General features: G+C 35.9%; 1 protein-coding gene across 6 annotated transcripts in view; it reads left to right on the plus strand.

Annotated features, from left to right (window-relative positions):
- LOC149184513 (protein DETOXIFICATION 29-like) overlaps positions 1–23,270 on the plus strand; it is a 214,316-nt gene that overhangs the window by 154,305 nt on the left and 36,741 nt on the right. For 2 of the 6 annotated variants that reach the window (XM_089417551.1, XM_089417552.1), the window contains exons 1-2: positions 7,887–8,562; positions 8,657–9,155. The exons of 1 other annotated variant lie outside the window; for it this stretch is intronic. In XM_089417551.1, coding sequence (XP_089273677.1) covers positions 8,239–8,562; positions 8,657–9,155 — 823 coding nt within the window. In that variant the 5' untranslated portion in view covers positions 7,887–8,238. Of the gene's footprint in view, positions 1–7,882; positions 8,563–8,656; positions 9,199–23,270 lie in introns of those variants that run through there. 3 more of the 6 variants (XM_089417553.1, XR_016257268.1, XM_089417555.1) reach the window with 3 other exon arrangements.

Raw genomic sequence — 23,270 nt, forward strand, 5'->3', positions numbered from 1 at the left:
AAACTATATTTCATTAATTTAACAATTTGTTAAATTATTCTAACTGAACTTGACTAAGTTAAACTAAGTCAACCGATCCTCTTAATATAGAACTCATCCTTAATTCCTCAATCAGTGGAGAAAATCAAGGACACAATCTCCAATAATTGCATGTTCTCGCAAAGACTTCAAGTTTGCTTTTCCTTAACTAATTAACTCATGAAGAATTAATTAATTAATATTCCAAACTGTTGGTCAGACCAAATTCGAATTTACTTCCCATAGATAGACTAGGGACTTCTATAAATAGGAAGGGGCCCAGAAATGCTATTTTTAGAAGATGCTATTTTTAGCAGTTTCACCTCTCACCCAAGGTGGCCAAAATGCTCATTGGCCAAACTGCTATTTTTAGAAGTGCTATTTTTAGCAGTTCTATTTTTAGCACTTTCTAAATTTAGCATTTCTTGTTGCACATTTTTCAACACTCCCTCTCAACAAGAAAGGCTTCCTCTCGAACCCGATCCTGTAACTCTGGAATGTTCTGCATGCAACACATCTACCAAGTGTGGTTGCTCCAACAACACTCGGAACAAAAAAAACTCCCAATTGACCACTCTGTTGGGCTAGAAACATACTCTGATGTTGAAGCTCTACCTGCTACTGACAAGTGCTCCCTCTCTGACCTCCCGCTACTGCAACATCTCCATGCATTTCGCACTGTTGCACCCTTCTCTGTGCAACACACTTGTGCCTCTCGCATTGCTACAACCTGCATGCTCTGTGCTATCCTGGGATTCCCTGCATTGTAGCTCTCTCTACCACTCCATCCGCATCTGTCTCTACCCAATCAGTCAGTTCTTGCTACTCCACATCGGTGTTCCCGTAGCAAGGTCTCATCCGAGAGGTTGGGTACCTCAAGGATCCTACCCCTCCTCTTGTGGACGATCACTCTATATCGCCCCACCTCCTACCTGGAGGTATGGCTGCATGTGATCCCTCTGCCCACCTGGCTCGAAGTTTCCCCCTACTAGAGGTCTCTGCAATAGTAGATGTCTCTACTCGATCTCCACTCAACTTCCCCTGTTGTGGCTGCTCCACAACCTCCTAAAGCTGCTGCACCAATCGTGGCTCCTCCACAATCATTTGAGACTTCTTCTGGCACTGCATGTTGAGAGGTAACATACCCTCCCACTCAACCACCAAGTCTCCATCAGTTGCCTTGCTGCTCAAGGCTTTGCATGCATCTTGAACCTCAAGAGCATACAGGTTCTTGACCCGTGAACCAATCTGCTTCACCTATCTAGTGATGACGTGTCTAAGGAAAACCTTTCCCTTAATGAAGACCACATCATAGCCTCTATCTTCTAGCATCACGATCGACACCAATTTTCTCTTCAGTGCTGGTACATACTTGACATTTGTCAAGGTAAGGCGAGCTCCATGCTCCCTCTGAAAAATAATTGTGCCTACACCTGAGACACTATACTTCTCACCATTACCCATCGCTATGAGTATCTGGAGATCTTTCTCCTCCAAAGTACTGAACAAACTCTTGTCTTCGGTCATGTGGAAAGAAGCTCCACTATCAAGAAACCAACCACTTCCCACCATGGATGAAAACATGCATGCGAAGAGTGTGAAATCCAACTCAAACTGTGAAGCAAGTGCCTCACCTTCAGATCCTTCCTTGTATCCCTTCTCGGATTTCCTCTGTGGACAATTTGTAGCATAATGGCCCACCTCATGACAACGAAAGCATCACACTTTCAATTTGTCAACCTTCTTCCCACCATTGGAAGAACTGGATTTAGAAAGAGAAAGCTTCTCCTTCCCCTTCTTTACCTTACTCGCTAAGGCATAGTTCTCTTCATCCTTCATGGATGAAGAACCGTCTCTATGCTCCATCTGATCTCCTCCTGCATCAAATCTGACCATAGTCGTTCCTAATCTGGCAGTTTCTCTCTTCCATTAACTGAGTCCTGGTAGCTATGCCAGCTCTTAGGAAGGCCAACGAGTGCTAGACTCACCATATCATTATCAGCTGTCATGACCCCTAAACTTGCAAGCTCATCGCTGCATGTGATGAGCTTGGTCAGATACACAGAGATCGTCTCATCCTTTTCACACTTGATCTTTCGAAGTTTGTCCTTCAGTGCCAGCTTCCTTCGATCACTATTATTCTGATATAAATCTTTCAATGTTTTCCACATTACATGAAGAGTCTCCTTCCCATGGAGGCTTGAGACAATGTGATCTCGCACTTCCTCCAAGAGAATTCTCCCAGCTCTAGCCACACACTTCTTCCATTCCGCCAGTTGAGTAGCATCAGTAGGTTTAGGGACTTCTTGATCAATGAAGTCCTTAAGGCCATTATCTTCTAATACTGCCTCCATGCAATCCTTCCAAGCTATATAGTTTGAGCTGCCACCAAGGGCATACTCAAGCCTCAAACCATAGAACGCCATCGGTGAAATAGATGTGATAAGAACTTGAGATCTATATCCCGAATAATAAACTTCAAATTCCTTCTTGTATACTGTTCTTCCTTGATCACCTGTGCTTTGATACCATGTAGAATTTTCTCTACAAATCAGCTAGCTCACTGATATCATGTAGAAATTTCACATGCAGATCAAACTGATATATGCAATGTACTAAAGCATAATACTAGATCTACATCTACCATAAACTTTGCGGAAGCTAATCAACCATGAGCAACATCAAGCATGAACACATACAATTGATAAGCAGGAATCAATCACACATAACACAGAATATATCATTGGGGAAAGCACCAGCATAAAACCCAACACTGTATTATCAATCAAGTGGAAATCCTCAACAACATACAAAAAGAATCAACTCAAAAGCTATCTTATTCTCTTTGTACTCTGATGATAAAGCTCATGGACTACCTAGCCCTGTATATAAAGGCTGCACCTCAGGTCCAAGCTCCTATTTCCTTCCCCATGCAAGGAATACTTACTAGAAATATCCTATCATGTGATAGTACACTGTCCCACATCTGATCTCAACTAGGTCTTTGACAGAACTGACATGCATCAGTTATCCATGAGTGAATACATAATTATTTGAAAATAATAGTTGTCACATGCATGCAAACATCAACAAACTATATCTCATTAATTTAACAACTTGTTAAATTAATCTAACTGAACTTGACTAAGTTAAACTAAGTCAATTGATCCTCTCAATGTAGAACTCATCCTTAATTCCTCAATCAGTGGAGCAAATCAAGGACACATTCTCCAATTAGTGGAGAAATAATTGCATGTTCTCACAAAAACTTCAAGTTTGCTTTTCCTTAATTAATTAACTCATGGAGAATTAATTAATTAATATTCCAAATTGTTGGTAATACCAAATTCAAATTTACTTCCTATAGATAGACTAGGGATTGCTATAAATAGGAAGGGACCCAAAAATGCTATTTTTAGAAAATGTTATTTTTAGCAGTTTCACCTCTCACCCAAGGTGGCCAAAATGCTCATTGGCTAAACTGCGATTTTTTAGAAGTGCTATTTAGAAGTTCTATTTTTAGCACTTTCTAAATTTAGCATTTCTTGTTGCACATTTTTCAACAAGGGCTACAAGAAGTAATACCTAAGGTCTTGTTTCTGTATTGGAAGATGAAAATTTTAATGGGTAGAATATTGATGGAAAGACATGCTGATCAATATAGTGTATTTACACACCTTGTTGATGTCAAATGAGAGCAACGTAACATGCGATTCCATATGGAGAGGATGGATGCTTGGCTGACCTAAATAGAGCTTCACATCCCATGCATCACCACATCTTGTGCCTCTCCAGGTTCCAGTGCTTGTGATCTTGCACCAATAAAATCTTTTGATTGATAATTGTTAGATGGTTATTGTCAGTCCCTTTTGGTATGGTATTCTCATAGACTCTCTACTGATGTTGCAGAAATTACACTTGTTCACTTTTGGTCTTGTTACTACATTCACAGATGACCATAATACTTGGTTTCCATTGGGCAAGTTGAGATCATCTATCCTAAAGGTGGTTGGTAATAATTAGATGAATTATGTAATGACTTTTTTGTTGATGTGAGGTAATCAAATTCATCTTACAAAATGAGAGAGAGAGACCTATGGATATATGTTCTCTACTTCCAAACATGATTGGGGCATGTATTAATATTTTAATATGTAGAATGTGAATCATAATATATGTGTGTGTGTGTGTGTGTTAAAAAAGTTTATTATAGATTTTATATATTTAAAAAAAATTATTATTCATTAATATGATTTTTGGGAGATTCTTAATTTATTTACACAATTGACATGTGAGATTTTAAACATCAATAACAAAAATTATATATATATATATATATATATATATATATATATATATATATATATATAGTTTTATCAATAGATATTTTCTATTTCCAAATATGATTAGGGCATGATTTAATATTTTAATATGTAAAATGTAAATCATAAATAAAATATTTGAGTGTATATATATATATATATATATATATATATATAATTTTATTAGTGTGTTGTTTAAAATCAACATAGATGTATGTTGAAATCGAACATACCAAGAGCTAAGAGGAATCAAATATTTCAATGTGCAAACACTTCTTTAGGTTTTGCATTCAAAAGTAAAAGTTTGCTACTTGAAAGATTTGATCCCTTTGGTCGCTTGATACATCTTGAGTTAAGATGGATCTCCTAGTTTATGACTAACAATAAATATTTTTTTTATTTTATTTTATTATTAGCATATTTTATTTTTACTATTACATGCCAACTAAACATAGAATGAATTACTATCATGTAATATCAATTACATTAATTTTACATGGCATTATAGATCACTTAAATATGACATGTAGCAAAGGAATTACATATCTCTTAAATATTAAAAAGTAAATTAATTTTCAATTAATTTCTCTATAAAGGGAGAAAACACACACATAATTTAAAAAAATTTAATAGAGAGAGAGAATTTTATATCTATATCTATATATATATCTATATATATATATATATATATATATATATATATATATAGTGGTGGGTTATTTATTGTATAACCTATCACACCGAATGCAATGTTTATATTGGGATATATCGCTGCCAATCTACCACCATGCAGAGACATGAGGAGTCAGAGAGGTGGGGCGGGGGGTGGTCAAGGCCCTTAGAGAAAGAACCATGACTACTGGTAAGCCCAGGAGGTTGCAAATTTCTTATGTGCGAACATACCTAAAGGAAATAGTAATGAAATGCATAATTTAGAAGCCATGACTGCCAGAGACCATCATGCAATGTCAGATTCAAAGCTTTTGGAGGAATTTGGAAAACTAATCTTGGACCTTGGCACACCAAGGGCTGCAAGAAGTAATACCTCCAAGCCCCGTTTTTGTATTGGAAGATGAAAACCTTAATGGGTAGAATATTGATGGAAAGACAAGTTGATCAATATAATGTATTTACACACCTTGTTGATGTCAAACGAGAGCAACGTAACAAGTGATTCCATATGGAGAGGATGGATGCTTGGCTGACCTAAATAGAGCTTCACATCCCATGCATCACCACATCTTCTGCCTCTCTAGGTTCCAGTGCTTGTGATCCTACACCAGTAAACTCTTTTGATTGATAATTGTTAGATGGTTATTGCCAGTCCCTTTTGGTATGGAATTCTCATAGACTATCTACTGTTGTTGCAAAAATTACACTTTTTCACTTTTGGTCTTGCTACTACATTTATATATGGCCATAATACTTGGTTTCCATTGGGCAAGTTGAGATCATCTATCCTAAAGTTGGTTGGTAATAATTAGATGATCTATGTAATGACTTTTTGGTTGATGCCAGGTAATAAAATTCATCTTACAAGATTATATATATATATATATATATATATAGAGAGAGAGAGAGAGAGAGAGAGAGAGAGAGAGAGACCTATGGATATATGTTTTCTACTTCCAAACATGATTGGGGCATGTATTAACATTTTAATATGTAGAATGTGAATTAATATATATATATATATATATATATATATATATATATATATATATATGTATATATATATAGATATATGTATATAGATATATATGTGTGTATATATATATATAATAGTTTAATATAGATTTTATATATTTAAAGCAAAATTTCTTATTCATTAATATGATTTTTGGGAGATTCGTAATTCATTTACAAGTTGACATGTGACATTATATATATATTTTTTCTACTTCTAAATATGATTAGGGCATGATTTAACATTTTAAAATGTAAATCATAAATAAAATATTTGAGTCATTCATATATATATATATTATTTTATGAGTGTGTTGTTTAAAATCAACATTGATTCATGTTGAAATCGAACATACCAAGAGCTAAAAGGAATCAAATATCTCAATGTGCAAACCTTTCTTTAAGTTTTGGATTCAAAAGAAAAAATTTACATTTTCAAAGATTTGATCCCTTTGGGCACTTGGTAGATCTTGAGTTAAGATGGATATACTAGTTTATGACTAACAATAAATGTTTTTTTATTATTAGTATATTTTAATTTTACTATTACATGCCAACTAAACATAGAATGAATTACATATCATGTAATATCAATTACATTAATTTTACATGGCATTACAAATCACTTAAATATGACATGCGGTGAAAGAATTACATATCTCTTAAATATTAAAAAATAAATTAATTTTCAATTAATTTATTTCTCTATAAAATGAATATAAAATTAAAATGGAAATTAAAATATTTTATTTGTCACCAATAATATTTGTGTTATTATAATTTTTAAAATTCGTTATTATAAATATTATTTTTAAATATAATATTTTGTCATAACATCGGGTACCAAACTCTGAGCAATTTTTTTATTCAGATTATATATTTTAAACTTCAATTATTTCACAAACTACAAATACTTTATTTTTTTTAATGAAATTATATTTTTTATTAAATTATTATAATAACTTTAAAATTCACAAAAGTATTTAATCATATTTTCATACCTCACATAATAAGACAGAATTGATTAAGATATAACAATTTGATTAGCACTGGAGGAACCAAGTGTATCTGACAAAAGCTTTCAAATCACACAAGGACGTGGGCACCTCAAAACCATGGAGCAATATTCAGTGGATCTGAAAGTCATAAATATTCCATATGTGCTGATGTCAGTGTTCATATTTTTTATAAGGGCGAGCAGAGCATTTGATGGTGATCTACAGTTCACCAACCAGTTCAACAACCAGTTCAATGATGATATGTGACACCTAGGGGTTTGGCAGATTTTTAAGTGCACTCTAATTTTTTGGTTGTTGGATTATTGTAATACAAAATGTTTTATTTATGAGAAAATTCAATCAACTTTCATTATTTATATATGGGATTTTCACATCAATATTATTAACTAAATTTAACTGAATAATGATAGTTTAGAATATTTGATTTTAGTGTTTATTAATTAAATTTAACTGATTAGGGTGTGAATCTGTAATTAAAGCGTGTGGCAAGTGATATAACAAATTTTGATATTTTAATGATTATTATTGTAATAGCTTCCAACTTCCAAATTTAGAGATTTTTTATTATAATATACTAAAATAAAAATAAAATTTACTTAATTGAAGTCAATTTGTATAAAATAATAAAGTCATTATTCATTAATTTCTTCCATTAATGTTTGTCAGAGTACTATCATACTTCTCTAAAATATTCTAAGTTAAATATTCCCATGTAAAAAAATTACAACATCAATTTAGTGCAGTGTGCTCGGACTAGGACTCCTCTCACCTGCTCTTCAAACAACGTGATAGGAATAATTGACCCCATTGTTGTCCCTACTCCGTTTATACTTCTTGGGCATTTTGAGGCCAACATTAATGGATAAATGGATAGTCTAAGGTCTTCCTTAGACCAACCAGTGAATCCAAATCATAAGGCTGCTGCCTGTTTAAAACCCAACTCATAAGGCTGATGCTCTGTCTCCTCTGTTTAAACCCAACTCATAAGGCTGATGCTTTCTCTCTTCTCTGTTTAAAGCCAACTCATAAGGCTGTTGTTTTCTCTCTTCTCTGTTTCTATGTGTTTAAGGCATTTTGAGCCTTGCATTCATGGATGACCCGGAGGGCCTAAGATCTCCCTTACCCAACTCATAAGGCTGTTGCTTTCCCTCTTCTCTGTTTTTATCTGTTTGGGTATTTTGAGGCTTGCATTCATGGATGACCCGGAGGGCCTAAGTTCTCCCTTGCTTGATCCAGTAAACGAAGAAGAAAATCGCCCATATGGGGACGATTTTCCCCATCGTTATGAATTTCCCAACGATCGCCGGCCCATTACAGACTGCAAGAGTCTTGGCATTGAATGGTGGCAAGAGTCTAAGAAGCTCTGGTATCTTTCAGGTCCTGCTATTTTCACCTCAGTCTGCCAGTATTCGCTGGGGGCAATCACGCAGACATTTGCTGGGCATATAGGCGAGCTGGAACTGGCGGCCGTTTCCATTGAGAATTCGGTGATTGCTGGGCTTTCATTTGGGATCATGGTGAGTGGGTTCTAGTTCAGTAACTTCTTGTTTATTCAAATTTTATTTGGTTGATTCATGGAAAGGGAAATGCCAATAATCCATTTGGTGGCAGTTGGGGATGGGGAGTGCGCTCGAAACTCTCTGCGGTCAATCCTTCGGAGCGGGGAGACTTGATATGCTGGGACTGTATATGCAGCGCTCATGGGTTATTCTCCTCTGCACCTCCGCGCTTATGAGTTTGATTTATGTATTCGCCACGCCTATTCTGATCGCGATTGGGCAAGATAAGGACATCGCCGAGATGGCGGGCACATTTGCTCTGTGGATGCTCCCCCAGCTCTTTGCTTACGCCATGGTTTTTCCTCTCTCCAAGTTTCTTCAGGCGCAGAGCAAAGTGATAGTGATGGCAATCATTGCTGGGTGTGCGTTGGTGGTTCACGTGTTCTTGAGTTGGGTGTTGATATTCAAGGTGGGATGGGGTCTGCCTGCAGCTGCGGTGATGCTGGATGTATCGTGGTGGATCATCGTGCTCGCTCAGATCGGCTACGTCTTCAGCGGTTCCTGCAAGGATGCGTGGGCGGGCTTCTCATGGGAGGCATTTCGCAATTTAGGTGCGTTCTTGCGCCTCTCCATGGCATCTGGTGTCATGCTCTGGTAAGTTCATTTCAGTACTAAGTTCTCATTATTACTGTTTTGATTTGGATGGTGTATTTTGGGAATATTTTAGAATTGGATTGAATTTAATAGATTGATTATGTATTGATTTTTAGTTATGTCTTTTCTATTTGAAATATTTTCAAAATCAATAATGTAGATAATCCCAATAACAACCCCAATGTACCGTAATCCCAATCCCAAGTAATGTTGATGTGCTTTACATTTCCTATTTCTCTTTATAAACTCAAAGTGCTTCCAATAGTTTATGCTATCAATGCATTCATGTCACTTACCATAAAATTCATTTCAGAGGCCAATGAACACTAATCTTAAGTGCTTCTCTCTCATTATCATAAAGTGTGTTTAGAATATAGAAGGAAAATGAACACAAACCTTAATTGCTTCCTCTGTCAACTTATGACCAATTCCTTCCTAACGTGAATGCAGCTAGGAGAATAGTGTTTTCTCTAGGGGATTATATAGAAACCTTAAGTGCTTTTGCCTCATTATCATAAAGTGTTAGAAAATAGAAGGCTAATGAACACAAACCTTAAATGCTTTTGAAATATTCCCTCTGATTCCAAAATATTCCCAAAACCCTCAATGTGATAAGTTTAGAGGAACACAACAACCCCAATATACCATAATCCCACATGATGTTATGTTAATGTGCTTTACATTTCCTATTTCTCTTTATAAACTCAAAGTGCTTCCAATAGTTTATGCTATCAATGCATTCATGTCACTTATCATAAAATTCATTTCAGAGGCCAATGAACACTAACCTTAAGTGCTTCTCTCTCATTATCATAAAGTGTGTTTAGAATATAGAAGGATAATGAACACAAACCTTAATTGCTTCCTCTATCAACTTATGACCAATTCCTTCCTAACGTGAATGCAACTAGGAGAATAGTGTTTTCTCTAGGGGATTATATAGAAACCTTAAGTGCTTCTACCTCATTATCATAAATTGTTAGAAAATAGAAGGCTAATAGGTGCCGTAAAACATACTTAGCTTCCCTCCAAAACAATTTGGATGGCCTAACCATAGCTTGGCTTAGTTGGTTTACTGCATAGAACATATATAGTCGTGTGTTCACAAGATACATTAGTGAACCCACAAACTACTGGTAAACAATAGCGTCCCCTTCTCACCTGAAGTGGCATCCTCTTCTCTCTAGTTGGTTGCTAGAGGTTTCTCCATGGATTTGCAATTGTTCATGCAAAACCTTTAAAGTATATTGTTGGCATACTTTCCCTGAGAGATAAACAGTTCCCCACCGCCTTGCCATACTTCCAATCTAAGGAAGTAGTTCATGAGACCCATGTCCTTCATTTCAAAATCTCTTGCAAGGTCCTCCTTGCAAGATTTGACCAAATGCTCATCACCAGTTAAAATCAAATCATCAACCTATAAGACAATAATAACAATTTAACTTCCACCAAGATATGATAGAGGTTTGCATCCGCTTCACTTTTGGTGAAGCCCAACCCAGTGAGATAGCTATCGATCATGGTGTACCAAGCATAAGGTGCTTGCTTGAGACCATACAATGCTTGGTAGAGTCTGCACACATGAGACTCCTGATCAAAAGTCTCAAAGCCTTCTGGTTGCTTAATATACACCTCCTCCTCAATAACTCCATTGAGGAATGCTATTTTTACATCCATCTGGTGGATCTTCCACCCCATTTGTGCAGCCAAAGTAAGAATTGATCTAATGGATGAGTATCTTGCTACAAGAGGAAAAGTCTCCTCATAGTCAATCCCCTCAACTTGAGAGTACCCCTCGGCCACAAATCTAGCCTTTTACTTTTCTATGCTTCCATCTGCTACATGCTTTACCTTGAAAATCCATCTCGAACTCACAATTGATTTTTCTGCTGGTCTTGGGATCACTTGCCAAACATTGTTCTTTATAATGGATTTGTATTCCTCCACCATTGCATCAACCCACATAGGTTTTTCTACTGCTTCCTCGAAAGAGGATGGCTTAGTCTCTACAAGCTCAGTCATTTGAGCCATGGAGCGAGTGTACATATCTGGTGACCTTCTCTGCTTGCGTTGATTTGAAGGAGAACCCACATTCTCCCTCGCATCCTGCACAAGTCTCTTAGCTTCCCTGGTTATTTTTCTGCCTTATCTGAATGGTTCTGCTTGAGTGGTTGTTTCCACTCTCTTCTCCTCAACTTGTGGCTGCTCCAAAACTTGTTGAGGTTCTTACTTTGGAGCTAAAAGCTCCTCTTCTGGTGGGATATGAAGGTCCCTCTCAAGAGAGCACCACATGGCTTTATCTTCATCAAATTTTACATCCCTTCACACAACTGTCATTCTGAGGGATGGAAAGTACACATGGTAGTTGTGGGGAGTTTTTGTGTAACCCACAAATACCCCCAATTCCGATGTCGGCTCTAGCTTCTTCCTTGATTCTTTGGAGACATGACAGTAAATAGAGGCCCCAAAATTCCTTATGTGCGACACATCTGGATTTCTCCCTGAGAAAGCCTCCTCTGGTGTAATCATGCCCAAAATCTGATGAGGACTCCGGTTTTGCAAATACACTGTTGTGTTACATGCCTTGACCCACAAATGTAGAGGTAGGCCTTGATCATGCAACATTGTCCTCGTTGCTCCCAAAATGCTACGGTTCCTTCTCTAAACCACCGAATTCATTCGACACGTACTCACCTCCATTATCACTCTTGAGTGTCTTCACCTTCTTACCCGTTTCTTTCTCAACCAGTGCCTCAAATTCTACAAACTTGGAGAATTTCTCATCCTTCTTCTGCATGAAGAAAATCCAACATTTCCGTGAGAAGTCATCAATAAAAATGACAAAATATTTGTGCCTGGTAGTGGAGGCTATCGAGAAAGGTCCACAAACATTAGAGTGGATCCTTTCAAGGACTCCATGTGCTTTGTCGTCCTAATCATGGAATGTGGATTTTGTGTACTTCCCCAAGGTACACCGTTTGCATACATACTACTGATCAAGTGCTCCTTTGGGGAGGCTTGTGGTTATCTGCTGCATTATCTTCAGAGCACCATGATGCAAATGACCAAGTATTCTATGCCAAATTTCACTAACATCGCAACTCTACATCTTCTCTGCCTTTGTGCTCAATGTAGCATAATCCTCCACATCTATCTTGTACAAGTTCTTCACACGAACCCCGATCTTCTTCACCAGTCCCATGGCCGTGTCTCAGGAATGTCTTTCCTTTGCTAAAGATCACATCATAACCACAGTCTTCTAAAACTGCAATAGAGATGAGATTTTTCTTTAGGTCCAGAATGAACATGACATCCTTGAGCTTGAGGGGGGAGCCTAACTCCCTCTGAAAGGTGAATATACCAATCCCAGTTGCGCTATACCTTTCGTCGTCCCCCATCTCAATGTGCATCTGCAAATATTTTTCTTCTAGGTCATTGAGAAAGAATCTACACCTTGTCATGTGGAATGATGCACTTGAGTCCAAGTACCACACTCCCCATAATTGTGTTGGCCATGCATGCAATGAGGGTAAAGTCAAGCTCAAACTATGAAGCTAAAGCTTCACCTGCTGCTCCTCCTGAGGTCTTCTTGCTTGTCTTTTTGTGTGGACACTTCGTGGCATAGTGCCCGAATTCATGACAATGGAAGCATTTAATTTTTGACAAATCTTTCTTCTTGCCCCCTTGACTAGATTCTAGTTTGGATTGGGGCTTCTTCCCTTTTCCCTTATTTTCCTTTCCAGTCAATGCACATTTTTCTTCATCCTCTCCCTTGGATAAAGTCCCATCTCTGGTATTCTGTCTTATTTCCTCTTGTACTAAATTAGACCATAAGCGCTCCCAATTTGGTAGTTTCTTCCTCCCGTTCACTGAATCTTGATAGCTATGCCAACTCTTGGGAAGTACTAGAAGGGCTAGGCTTACCAAGTGATCTTTAGGGATAATAACACTGACCCTCCCCCCCCCCCCCCCCCCTCCCCCAGTTCATCATGACATTGTGTGAACTTGCTCAAATATTGCGGTATAGTATCATTCTTCTTCATCTTGATACTTCGAAGTTTATGCTTGAGCTCTAGCCTCCTGTGGTCACTACTGTTCTCAAACAATTCTGTTAATGCTTTACACTTCACGAACAAAGTTTATTTTTCGTGGAGATTCGAGAAAATGTGATCCCGTACTCACTCCAAGATTATTCTCCTTGCCTTGGCCACATGTTTCTTCCACTGTGCAAGGTCTTGGGCATCAGCTGCTGGTGGTATTGGAATATTTGCCTTGACATATTCAAGCAATCCATTTTCATCCAGTACTGCCTCCATGCAGTCCTTCCATGCAACAAAATTTTAGGTGCCTTCCAAGGCATACTCTAGCCTAGTCCATTGAAGGCCATCTTCTTATCTCTGAGGAAATCCTGCTACACTGATCTTCAAATTCGAACCTATGAGAAAAAACTTCGAATTTCTTGCTCTAATGTGAATCCAACTTTGATACCATGTAGAAATTAGGTTGTATATTTGCAACTTCTCATGAAGTTTTAATAAAAATCACAAGACAAATTCTACTCTACTGCTTTGCAAACATTAATTTACAATTTAGAACAAAAATCTCAGACATGCAAGAAGAAATAATACACATGAAAAAACTATTTTTATATGTGGAAAGAAATTTGGTAAAATCCCCAATGTCTGCTTACATTAATCAAATGAATAGAGATGTATTACAATTTCTTTGCTCAACTGAGCACACCCTACAAGTGCATAACCTATCTCTCTACTCACTGAAGGTCTTTGACCTAGACTTATTGCCTCAGCTTGAGCTCCTATTTCCTTGCATTGTTTCTTGAGGAATTAGCCCCTATTATTTAGGAAAATCCTCTAATTGAATTGTGAAATTCCTTAGGCTGATCATCTGACTGCATGCAATACCTGTGCACTCAAGACTAGTCTACAATTGATGTTACACGCCCTGGAATCTCCACCTCAACTAGGTAACATGAATTCTATGAATGCACTAGCTATTTGGGGATGATTGATGAGTTAACTAGATTATCACTGAGTTTGAATGAAGTCCCACTGCTTAACCGACCTTCCACTAGATCCTCCAAAGTTTGGAACTAGTTTAGCTGAAAACAACCTAAGATAACTGACCTTGATTGCTACAAATTAGCAATCACACATGCTGAAATGAACTCTAACTCCTCCAACTCAAATTTACAGAGTAAAATAGGTGACACAAGCCATGTCACACAAGTTAACATCATCCAAGTTGTCTGTTGATGTGGAAATTCAAAATTTCTCAATTTAATCAAGGAAAAATCAAATTGAGAATTTATTGCTACATTTTTCAACACAAGTTTTTCCCCTTGAAGAGATCCACCACTACCATTCCATTTTCAGTTTCTTCACAGTGAAGGTTAAGGTTTTCAAGCACCTTCCACAAAATTATATGGCATAGAAAAAGATTTAGGAAAACAATGAATGATATATTAACACCAAATTTTTGGGAAATAAGCCTTCTAGGGAAAAATGTACTACCCTAAGAGGGAAATTGAAGAAAATAGGCTCAATACAGGTACCAACTTACTCTATTGATTAATGTATCTTAGAAAAGCAAGACTTGTTTGCAGGAGCTAAGATCCTGTGACAATGGACTCTTTGACTTGATGGTTCAAACACTATAAACTATGGACTCGATCTGAGATGAATTGTTGAGTTCATCCTAGAAATTTCATGCTAATCTGCAATCTGTTGTATTGATTTTATAAACATCTACTATAGCATTTATTCCTCCAAAACTATGAACCCATACCAGAGGATAGGGAATTGACAAATAGAAAGTGTTATCCTTGCCATTTATAGACTTTACTCTGATAAAACCACCCACTCGTTCAACACAATGTTTTTCCATGCTCAATCCAAAACTAGAATATCCATGGTTTGGGTCCTACCCTGTTGTCAACAAGTATGGATCAAACCACTTTGACAAATCCTGTGAGGAGATTCTTGAAATTGTAGTATTTCATTAAAACTTGGTAGTATATCCATCATACTACAAACAATAGACAAGGCATTGGGGATGACCTTCATGAACAATATAACCAACAACATCCCTTGTGAAATACTAAAATCTATTAAAGCTTATTACTTTGGCAAAGAAAATCTTCCAATAATTCTTTGCATATTCCTTTTTTTAGCTTAACTATTGCAAAGTCCTTCAGAAAAATCATAATTTTGGAAAATTTATGTTTCATGCCAACACCATTAGGCAACATCAGAGAGTGTTGCAAATTCTGCGATGGCACTGCTGATTGAAAACATGTTTGTTGCCATAAATCAACCGTTGCAATCTCCACAATCTCTTCACACTTTAATTAAAGCTCTAACATTCCCCCGGATGGAGTAAATTTCACAACATTTCTTAATAAGATTCTTGTGTAACACATGCTAGGAAACCCTTGAACTCACTAAAGATAAACATTGCAATTATGCCAATCAAGACAACAAACATCAATAAGAAAAGATGTTGGTCTAGAATGTACCTAATGTTTGAACAACCCTATTCTTATCCCCAATTACGTGGTATGTCATAAGAAGGTTCTCAACCATAGGTTCAATATTCATCTTAAAAGAGATTTTACTGTGGAATAACAAATCCTTCAAACCCCATACCAAAAATTTCACAACTTGTAGTAAATCAAAATCTTCCATATGGAGTTGCAATGACCCATCTTCCCTTTGCCTTGCAGTTATTCACAAATGCATTAAGTCATGAGGAAAACTTTCAACACATCCTCAGACATCAACCAAGCTACTTTACATGTTATTGCAAAAATTTGTCTGAGATGATGACTTCTAATTGGCTCATCAATTAGCACTTGGATTGGGGACTTGTCTATGGATCACATGTATTACACAATTTTCTTATAATCTCTCTAAAATAGGTGGTATTAGCTTATATATTATGTCAGTAATTCTCAGTATCTCTTTATCATGGGAGTAGCAGTAATAAGAGGGAACCTTTGTGATTGTAGTCTTAGTCAACATATTCATGTGTTGAAATTTATCTCTGCATTGGTGCAACCAAAAGTTCGTTTGCATTAATCATTGAGTTAGTTAGAATCTGTTGTGATTATCACTCATGCTCACTCCAAAACCCTACAAAACTTAAATGCAAATGCAAACTATCTCAAAACAGAAGATGTTGTTTATATTCAAAATTCAAGCAGGGAAGTAGTAATTATATGTCCAAGTGCTGAAATTTATCTCCGCATTGGGGCAACTAAAAGTTGGTTTCTATTGATTATTAAGTTAGAATATATCATAATTATCATGCATAAATATAACTACAAACAATCTATAAATAAAAAATATTATTTATATTCAAATTTCGAGCTAGGAACCATGGAAGATATTATATATCAAAGTTTCATATTCCATTTTTCTAACAAGCATACTTAGCTTTTAAAAGATTCTAGTGCATTTTTATCAATGCCATACAGATAAGAAAGAATCCATTTTTTGAAATGAGGATTTATAAAAAATTTAGTATACAAACCTAGATCTGTAACATCATCAAGCACGTTGGTCATGGTCTCAGCGCAATCAAGCATCAACTTCACTAGATCCTTCTTTTCTTTGACCTTAGCTGAGGACGTTTCCATGTCTCCAATAGCTCTCAGGCATCCCAATCCAAGGATTGTGGCATTGAAGGGAACTGTGCAATACAATACCCACAACTTTTATTCACCTTTAAAACAACTGAAAATGATATCCCCACACTAATACAAATACGCCCAAAAATAAAGAAAAGAGGATTTAATATTGATGAAAATGTTGCGACAATGTTCAATACATTAAAATTCTAATGCAAATAATGTAAATGATAAAGATCAAAATTCATACCCTAGGGCCTTAACCCTGCACCACCCATTATTCACAGGGTAGAACTCAACCCTACTTAGACACAAAGACTTTCCTCTTCTACTGTCCCCTTGAGCTCCAAAGCACCCAAAAACAGGTAATGGACAATAAATATTGAAATAAACTCAAACAAACAAAAGCTCACACAATACCTGGAAGTTTGAATCTTGTTCATCTTATTGTCACAATGAAATCCATGATGTGGATGTAGGGGATGAAGACGCAATTTTTTTCTCTTCATCTTTCATTCTTTTTAGCAAGTATGTGCAACGTAGTGCCTATTAGATGTTGTCAATTCCATTTAGCTATCCCATTCTTTTGAGCATCACGGAAATTACGTGGACACTCGGACTGTACAACTCTGTTTTACTATGAAATACAAGAAATTGAACCAATTTTGCTTCATAGGGTAACATCATAACCATATTAGAGACATTCTAAAGAATCACACATTATCAGTGAGCATACTTATGAAAAATTAGATATTGATGGGATTCCTCAAACTACCGTCCTTCCTAACTATTGTGGCTCAATTCTACAAAGTTTGAAGTTCAAAGTTTTTCTCACACAAATGTCAATAAATAAACAAAATTGCATAATTTTTTTCCTTCTATATTCTATGCTACTCTTTCCTACATATGGCCTTATGGGGTTTCCTTTGCAACATGTGGTGCAATTGCTAGTTAAAATGTTACATGTCAACTCCATATAAAAAAATGAAATCTCCTTAACAAGCTTATTAATGGAATAAGGATTCTTTCATATATATACATAGTTGACATTGAAATATTTATTTATGATTCACATTTTACACATTAAAATGTTAATATATGCCACCCTATATCCATATGTCTTTCTATATATAATTTTTTTTATTGCATTCTTAATATGGAGTTGATATATAACATTTAAATAATATTGGTAACAAAAAAAACTAGCTTAATATGAATTATACACACACACACACACATATATATATATAGATAAACTTGTTATTCCATCAATAGGGTTTTTTTTGGAATTTTGTAATTTCTTCATATATATATATATATATATATATATAGATAGTGGTGGGTTATTTGTTGTATAACCTATCACACCGAATACAATGCTTATATTAGGATATACCTCTGCCAATTTTCCACCATGCAAAGACATGATGAGTCAGAGAGGTGGGGCGGGGCATGGTCAAGGCCCTCAGGGAAGGAACCATGACTACTGGTAAGCCTAGGAGGTTGTAGATTTCTTCTGTGCGAACGTACCTAAAGGTAATGATAATGAAATGCATAATTTAGAAGCCATGACTGCTAGAGACCATCATGTAATGTTAGATCAAAGCTTCTGGAGGAATTTGGACAACTAATCTTGGACCTTAGCCACACCGAGGGCTGTATAATTTTCTCTACAAATCAGCTAGCTCACTGATATCATGTAGAAATTTCACCTACAGATCAAACTAATATATGCAATGTACTAAAGCATAATACTAGATCTACATCTAGCATAAACTTTGCGGAAGCTAATCAACCATGAGCAACATCAAGTATTAACACATATAACTGATAAGAAGGAATCAATCACACATAACATAGAATATATCACTGGGGAAAGCACCAGCATAAAACCCCAACATTGTATTATCAATCAAGTGGAAATCCTCAACAACATACAAAAAGAATCAGCTCAAAAGCTATCATGCTCTCTCTGTACTCTGATGATAAAGCTCATGGACTACCTAGCCCTGTATATAAAGGTTGAACCTCAGGTCCAAGCTCCTATTTCCTTCCCCATGCAAGAAATACTTATTAGAAATATCCTAGCATGTGATAGTACACTGTCCCACATCTGATCTCAACTGGGTCTATGACAGAACTGACATGCATAAGTTATCCATGAGTGAATACACAGTTATCTGAAAATAATAGTTGTCACATGCATGCAAGCATCAACAAACTATATCTCATTAATTCAACAACTTGTTAAATTAATCTAACTGAACTTGACTAAGTTAAACTAAGTCAACTGATCCTCTTAATATAGAACTCATCCTTAATTCCTCAATCAGTAAAGAAAATCAAGGACACATTCCCCAATTAGTGGAGAAATAATTGCATGTGCTCACAAAGACTTCAAGTTTGCTTTTCCTTAACTAATTAACTCATGGAGAATTAATTAATTAATATTCTAAATTGCTGGTAAGACCAAATTCGAATTTACTTCCTATAGATAGACCAAGGACTGCTATAAATAGGAAGGGACCCAGAAATGATATTTTTAGAAGATGTTATTTTTAGCAGTTTCACCTCTCACCCAAGGTGGCCAAAATTCTCATTGGCCAAACTGCTATTTTTAGAAGTTCTATTTTTAGCACTTTCTAAATTTAGCATTTCTTGTTGCACATTTTTCAACACTCCCTCTCAATAAGAAAGACTTCCTCTCGAACCCGATCCTGTAACTCTGGAATGTTCTGCATGCAACACATCTACCAAGTGCGGTTGCTCCAGCAACACTCGGAACAAAAAAACTCCCAACTAACCACTCTGTTGGGCTAGAAACATACTCTAATGCTGAAGCTCTACCTGCTGCTGACAAGTGCTCCCTCTCTAACTTTTGCGCTACTGCAACATCTCCATGCATCTCACACCGTTGCACCCTTCTCTGTGCTCCCCTGCACTGTGCAATACACTTGTGCCTCTCGCATTGTTGTAGCCTGCATGCTCTGTGCTGTCCTGGGATTCCCTGCATTGTAGCTCTCTCTACCGCTCCATCCGCATCTGTCTCTACCCAATTAGTTAGTTCTTGCTACTCCACATTGTGGCTCCTGTAGCAAGGTCTCATCCAAGAGGTTGGGTACCTCAAGGATCTTGCCACTGATATCATGTAGAAATTTCATTGATATCATGTAGAAATTTCACTGATATCAGAATATATCACTGGGGAAAGCACCAGCATAAAACCCCAACACTGTATTATCAATCAAGTGGAAATCCTCAACAACATACAAAAAGAATGAGCTCAAAAGCTGTCATGCTCTCTCTGTACTCTGATGATAAAGCTCATGGACTACCTAGCCCTGTATATAAAGGCTGCACCTCAGGTCCAAGCTCCTATTTCCTTCCCCATGCAAGGAATACTTACTAGAAATATCCTAGCATGTGATAGTACACTGTCCCACATCTGATCTCAACTGGGTCTCTGACAGAATTGACATGCATAGGTTATCTATGAGTGAATACACAATTATCTGAAAATAATAGTGATCACATGCATGCAAGCATCAACAAACTATATCTCATTAATTTAACAACTTGTTAAATTAATATAACTAAACTTGACTAAGTTAAACTAAGTCAACTGATCCTCTCAATATAGAACTCATCCTTAATTCCTCAATTAGTGGAGAAAATCAAGGACACATTCTCCAATTAGTGGAGAAATAATTGCATGTTCTCACAAAGACTTCAAGTTTGCTTTTCCTTAACTAATTTACTCATGGAGAATTAATTAATTAATATTCCAAATCGCTGGTAAGAACAAATTCAAATTTACTTCCTATCAATAGACTAGGGATTGCTATAATTAGGAAGGGACCCAGAAATGCTATTTTTAGATGATGCGATTTTTAGCAGCTTCACCTCTCACCCAAGGTGGCCAAAATGCTCATTGGCTAAATTGCTATTTTTTAGAAGTGCTATTTTTAGCAGTTCTATTTTTAGCACCTTCTAAATTTAGCATTTCTTGTTGCACATTTTTCAACAAAGGCTGCAAGAAGTAATACCTCAAGGTCTTGTTTCTGTATTGGAAGATGAAAATTTTAATGGGTAGAATATTGATGGAAAGACATGCTGATCAATATAGTGTATTTACACACCTTGCTGATGTCAAACGAGAGCAATGTAACATGCGATTCCATATGGAGAGGATGGATGCTTGGCTGACCTAAATAGAGCTTCACATCCCATTCATCACCACATCTTGTGTCTCTCCAAGTTCCAGTGCTTGTGATCTTGCACCAATAAAATCTTTTGATCAATAATTGTTAGATGGTTATTGTGAGTCCCTTTTGGTATGGTATTCTCATAGACTCTCTACTGATGTTGCAGAAATTACACTTGTTCACTTTTGGTCTTGTTACTACATTTGCAGATGGCCATAATACTTGGTTTCCATTGGGCAAGTTGAGATCATCTATCCTAAAGTTGGTTGGTAATAATTAGATGAACTATGTAATGACTTTTTTGTTGATGTGAGGTAATCAAATTCATCTTACAAAATGAGAGAGAGAGAGAGAGACCTATGGATATATGTTCTCTACTTCCAAACATGATTGGGGCATGTATTAATATTTTAATATGTAGAACGTGAATCATTATATATATATATATATATATATATAAGTTAAAAAAGTTTAATATACATTTTATATATTTAAAAAAAATTATTATTCATTAATATGATTTTTGGGAGATTCTTAATTTATTTACACAATTGACATGTGACATTTTAAACATCAATAACAAAAATTATATATATATATATATATAATTTTATTAGTGTGTTGTTTAAAATCAACATAAATGCATGTTGAAATCGAACGTACCAAGAGCTAAGAGGAATCAAATATTTCAATGTGCAAACCTTTCTTTAAGTTTTGCATTCAAAAGTAAAAGTTTGCTTCTTGAAAGATTTGATCCCTTTGGTCGCTTGATACATCTTGAGTTAAGATCGATCTCCTAGTTTATGACTAACAATAATTTTTATTTTTATTTATTATTAGCATATTTTATTTTTACTATTACATGCCAACTAAACATATAATGAATTACTATCATGTAATATCAATTACATTAATTTTACATGGCATTATAGATCACTTAAATATGACATGTAGCGAAGGAATTACATATCTCTTAAATATTAAAATGTAAATTAATTTTCAATTAATTTCTCTATAGAGGGTGAAAACACACACACATAATTTAAAAATATTTAATAGAGAGAGAAAGAGAATTGTTATTCCATCAATAGGTTTTTTTTGTTTGGAATTTTGTAATTTCTTCAATTTTTAATATGGAGTTGACATGTTTATATATATATATATATATAGTGGTGTGTTATTTGTTGTATAACCTATCACACCGAATGCAATGTTTATATTGGGATATATCGCTGCCAATCTACCACCATGCAGAGACATGAGGAGTCAGAGAGGTGGGGCGGGGGGTGGTCAAGGCCCTTAGAGAAAGAACCATGACTACTGGTAAGCCCAGGGGGTTGCATATTTCTTCTGTGCGAACATACCTAAAGGAAATAGTAATGAAATGCATAATTTAGAAGCCATGACTGCCAGAGACCATCATGCAATGTCAGATTCAAAGCTTTTGGAGGAATTTAGAAAACTAATCTTGGACCTTGGCACACCAAGGGTTGCAAGAAGTAATACCTCCAAGCCCTGTTTTTGTATTTGAAGATGAAAACCTTAATGGGTAGAATATTGATGAAAAGACAAGTTGATCAATATAATGTATTTACACACCCTGTTGATGTCAAACGAGAGAAACACAACATGCAATTCCATATGGAGGGGATGGATGCTTGGCTGACCTAAATAGAGCTTCACATCCCATGCATCACCACATCTTCTGTCTCTCCAGGTTCTAGTGCCTGTGATCCTACACCAGTAAACTCTTTTGATTGATAATTGTTAGATGGTTATTGCCAATCCCTTTTGGTATGGTATTCTCATAGACTATCTACTGTTATTGCAAAAATTACACTTTTTCACTTTTGGTCTTGCTACTACATTTATAGATGGCCATAATACTTGGTTTCCATTGGGCAAGTTGAGATCATCTATCCTAAAGTTGGTTGGTAATAATTAGATGATCTATGTAATGACGTTTTGGTTGATGCCTGGTAATAAAATTCATCTTACAAGAATATATATATATATATATATATATATATATATATCGAGAGAGAGACCTATGGATATATGTTTCTACTTCCAAACATGATTGGGGCATGTATTAACATTTTAATATGTAGAATATGAATCATAATATATATATATATATATCTATATATATATATATATTATATTATAGTTAAAATAGTTTAATATAGATTTTATATATTTAAAGAAAAATTTCTTAT

This window comes from Pinus tabuliformis, chromosome 3_2, assembly GCF_031772625.1.
Source record: "Pinus tabuliformis cultivar Carrire ecotype Pingquan chromosome 3_2, CPIR1, whole genome shotgun sequence".
In the NCBI taxonomy this organism is placed as follows: Eukaryota; Viridiplantae; Streptophyta; class Pinopsida; order Pinales; family Pinaceae; genus Pinus; species Pinus tabuliformis.